General features: G+C 45.9%; 1 protein-coding gene across 2 annotated transcripts; it reads left to right on the top strand.

Moving 5' to 3' along the window:
• The first annotated feature begins 266 nt into the window (after positions 1-266).
• LOC147886716 (uncharacterized) lies at positions 267-3,309 on the top strand. 2 transcript variants are annotated; one of them, XM_087395592.1, is made up of 3 exons: positions 267-699; positions 933-978; positions 1,113-3,309. In XM_087395592.1, exon 3 carries the CDS (start codon positions 1,175-1,177, stop codon positions 2,192-2,194), a length of 1,020 nt encoding a protein of 339 aa, XP_087251718.1. In that variant the 5' UTR covers positions 267-699; positions 933-978; positions 1,113-1,174; the 3' UTR covers positions 2,195-3,309. The 2 variants fall into 2 exon arrangements, with proteins under 2 accessions (XP_087251718.1, XP_087251716.1); XM_087395590.1 differs by lacking the exon at positions 933-978.
• Positions 3,310-3,787: the final 478 nt, after the last annotated feature.

The following is a 3,787-nucleotide window of genomic DNA, read 5'->3' as shown; positions in this document are numbered from 1 at the left end:
GTACAAAAGCGAGCGATCATTTACGAATATTAGGAAAGTTGGGATTAGGGAGGGGCGATGAAAGTAAAGGTGGCAGGCACTGAGTTGACGTCTGAATCAAAGAAACAGAGTGAGAAGACTTTTTAGAGCACAATGTTATGCTCGATTGAAGCCAGGAAGTAACTGCTACCTAGGTCCACCGATATAATCAGTAAGTCGAATGATGAGTCTTAGAGTCTAGTCTATATAGAGTCTAGACTCCCACTCTACACTCTCTCTCTCTCTCTCACATTCTTCTCTGTACAATTAAGATACTAGATCATCATCCTTTCCTGATGCTTTTGTAACCAAACAATTCACGAGTCTCACCCATTACCCATTACATCCCAATGCAATTTTCCATCCCTGTATACCAACCAGTTCTTTGCCATCCTACTCATTTCCCACCCTTCTTCTCGTCTTCCCCATCTCTCGCTCCTGTTTTCTTTATTCAGACTGCCTCTGCTTTGTACCAGTTTAACTAGGTCTCATCGCCCGCTTCCTCGCCTTCTCGCTTCGACCCACCACCCTCCACCTCTTCCGACAGCTTTTCTTCATGCAAAGCCTTCTTCATTTCGCCCCCCACTTCAACTACTTCTAGTCCCTCTGCTCTCCGGAATCATTAGCTTCGTATATCGAAGACTTGCCCTCCCCACAACGGTTCGACCAAGCTCAACCGAGGTATTCCGTCCTCACTATGCTACCCTGCCTTAAGATGGCAGTTCCATTCGTCTTCGCTCATCTTCCAATCTATAGTAACATTTAGATTCGACTACGCCCTTCCTACGAGCCCTTTCCTTTTCCTCATGGATTTCTAAAGCAAACAAAGGCATGCTACATCTAACTGTCAAATGTATTCTCGACACCTCTATGACGATCTTCTCGCCTGAAGATGTGACACGCCTTTCCAACAGAACTGTTCACTCTTGCGGAGAAGATTATTGAACCTCGTCTTCCTTGGTAAGGAGCCAAAGGAACATTTAACCCGGTCGAACTTCGAGCTAAGCATCACTGAAACGGTTTCCATGCTCGTATATTGTGAGGAAACCGCGGTATGAGCTTGTCTAACATGGGCTCATCTGGGTGTCTTGCAGGCGTTACGAGGAGAGTCGATTCCTCGTTTGCGCTTCCCTCTCTTAGTGGTGTAATCTTTCATATGGAGTGCTATCTGTTCGAAGGGAGAACGACAGAAGAACATCTGTCTAGCCCCAACACCGCGTCTAGCTGTTCCTCGCATTGTCACCGCGAACGGCAGTCAAATGAAATAAAAATCGAGAATCTTTCGTATGGGCCGCACGAGTTCGATCTGAATTTGACAGTCTGGAATAATACGGACGGGTTCGACGATAGCAAGGAAGCGGAGCAGTTTAACCCACAAAGATCAAAAGCTTTTGTGGAGGAGAAGAATCCTGATGGTAGTCACTTGAGCTCTGCCAGAAGTTCTTCTTACGAATGCAGCAGAGAAAGGGAATGTCCATCCTCCACGGTGCTCGCATTAGACACCCCGATGAGGCTCGAGGAGCCAAGCCTCTCCGAAGATGTCAATGCCCAGAGCGTGGAGCCGCGAGTATTTTCGTGCTACTTTTGTTCCCGAAAGTTTTACAGCTCGCAGGCGTTAGGAGGGCATCAAAATGCGCACAAACGTGAGCGATCAGCATCAAGGAAAGCACCTAAAGTCCCTCCTTTCATTGCTCAGAGGTATCCGAGCTTTGCACTCCTCCATGGCTCTCCGAGCGTAGCTACGGAAGCCAGCAATTTGTCACGCTCTCTGGGTATCAAAGCCCACTCCCTCATCCATAAGCCAGCATCATTCGGGCCGGATGCTTCCCATAGAGGACCGCAAGCACAATACGGATGGTCGCCTGCGATGATAGCGCAACAGCCTGGAGTGGGAAAATGCACGCCTGGGGAGCTTCCCATTAACAAGTCCATGCTAGGAGTGGGCAAATTCGATAGTCCCTTTGGTTTCGCCGGTAGGTTGTCGACCACATCTGCTATGGAAGGCGAGGTGAGTTTGACATGGGGTGGTAACTTGCGGAACTGGAATCGCTTGACTACGAATGCGCAGCCGCAAGAAATGGAGCACTTACAGGCAGCGAGGATGGCTAATACTCATCAGCAGCTTGCTAGGGCGGACGCGACTACTACTTCATTGGATCTCTCTCTTCGGTTGTAGCTTCCCGGGCTGGTGTCTGGACTCGGATAATACGATTCAACGAGTTTCAAATGTTCTGCTCTGCAGCATGTGAATGTAATGCTAGAGAGAAATGAGCTGCGAAGCCTTAAAAGGGCGATCAAACGAAGCACTCTATTTTCCATGCTCTGGTTGCTCTGTAGTCCGTGAGCTGGGATTTATAGAAATCTTGTCTCGCTGAGCAGGGCCAATTTATAACCGCTTGCATATGCATGAGCGAGAGCGATGCAGCTTCTCGTACTGCAGTCAAGAAATCTGCACTTGCAGGCCGGTAACCATTCCCGTTTTATAGAGACCTTTGTATGTTTTTGGCTTAAACCTTGCCTGCTTTCTAGGCTTGAGTGGAGGCCCATCCCAATTTTTGTTTCGTATACATTCATACACGCCAGCTTCCACCAAAACTCCGCCATCAAGCTTACATGTATTCTACGATCTCTTTGTTTAATCCCTTTATCTCGTGTCTAGAAATCCATTTAAAGAAATACTAACCGGGATGTTTAGGTTTCAACCATCTCCATCTACTGTCCAGCGTGCCACTTTTTCTCCGTTTTACCATGGGTCGCCTCTAGGAATGTCTCAGAGCTTGTTCTGTGGTATAGATCGTGCACAGGTTTCAAGTACCTGTGCAACAAATTCCCAGCTTGCACCATCCTTTTTAACACAGTTCTGAAGGTGAGGTTTTTCGTACCACATGCCAAAGCATTCTGCAATTGGATGAAGCATACAGCCCACCTGTTTCTGTAATCTTCAAACTCTTGAAGAATGCACATTCTGAACTGTTCCACAGATGCATGTAGCACGTGTCCAAGGCAGGAATGTCTCGTGGAAAACAGTCAAAGGTTGTTGTGTAGAGACTCGTGGCAGAGCCACGGGATTGGGCAGTGCTTGAATTGTATTTGTGAGAACGAAGATAACATATACTGTCAGGCTGATGTGAGCAAGCGCAAAGGAATTCTTTTTGCGTCAGGGCATTTTCTCGTCACTTTTTATACATGTATCTAACCGTCCATCCGGGGAAAATAAATTCCATGTTATATTTTGCACAATGTTGATTGGATACATGAGCATGTTAATATTAGCCATAAATTGAGAATTCAGTCTGTGTATCCTATTCCGAGCAAAACACATACAGTATTTGAAAAGGTGAGTAACAAAGTAGCATGGCTGGCATGTAGTGAAAGGATTTCATGAAAAAAAAAAGGGTAAACGGATGAACAACATAGAGTATCTCATAATCAAACAGATTTTTAATGTAGGTGGTTTAGCATCTTTCTTGATCTCTTGTGAATCTTGTTTCTGATTCGCTCAGCCACAACTGTCAAGCTGCAAGAACAGTTTTTTTGATGGGGCAATTAAAACTAGCAATTTGTAGATATGACTAAAGCTCTCGTGAAATTACGTCCTGAATCCCAATCTTTGATGCAAAGGCAATGCAAAGTCTGAGATGGTTTTGCTTCCTTGCTTAAGTTTTTTGGTTCTTGGTATTTTTTGGCTTGTGCACTCGAAGCACACAGCATTAGTGCCAAAAAAGAATGAAGGGGGGAGATGGAACGAGGACACACTTTGCGGATTGTC

This window comes from Dipteris shenzhenensis, chromosome 24 (genome assembly GCF_047967505.1).
Source record: "Dipteris shenzhenensis isolate YYH24624 ecotype China chromosome 24, Dip_SZ_1.0, whole genome shotgun sequence".
Classification (NCBI taxonomy): domain Eukaryota; kingdom Viridiplantae; phylum Streptophyta; class Polypodiopsida; order Gleicheniales; family Dipteridaceae; genus Dipteris; species Dipteris shenzhenensis.
Note: the sequence above shows the minus strand (reverse complement) of the source record. Positions and strands in the feature narration are given on the sequence as shown.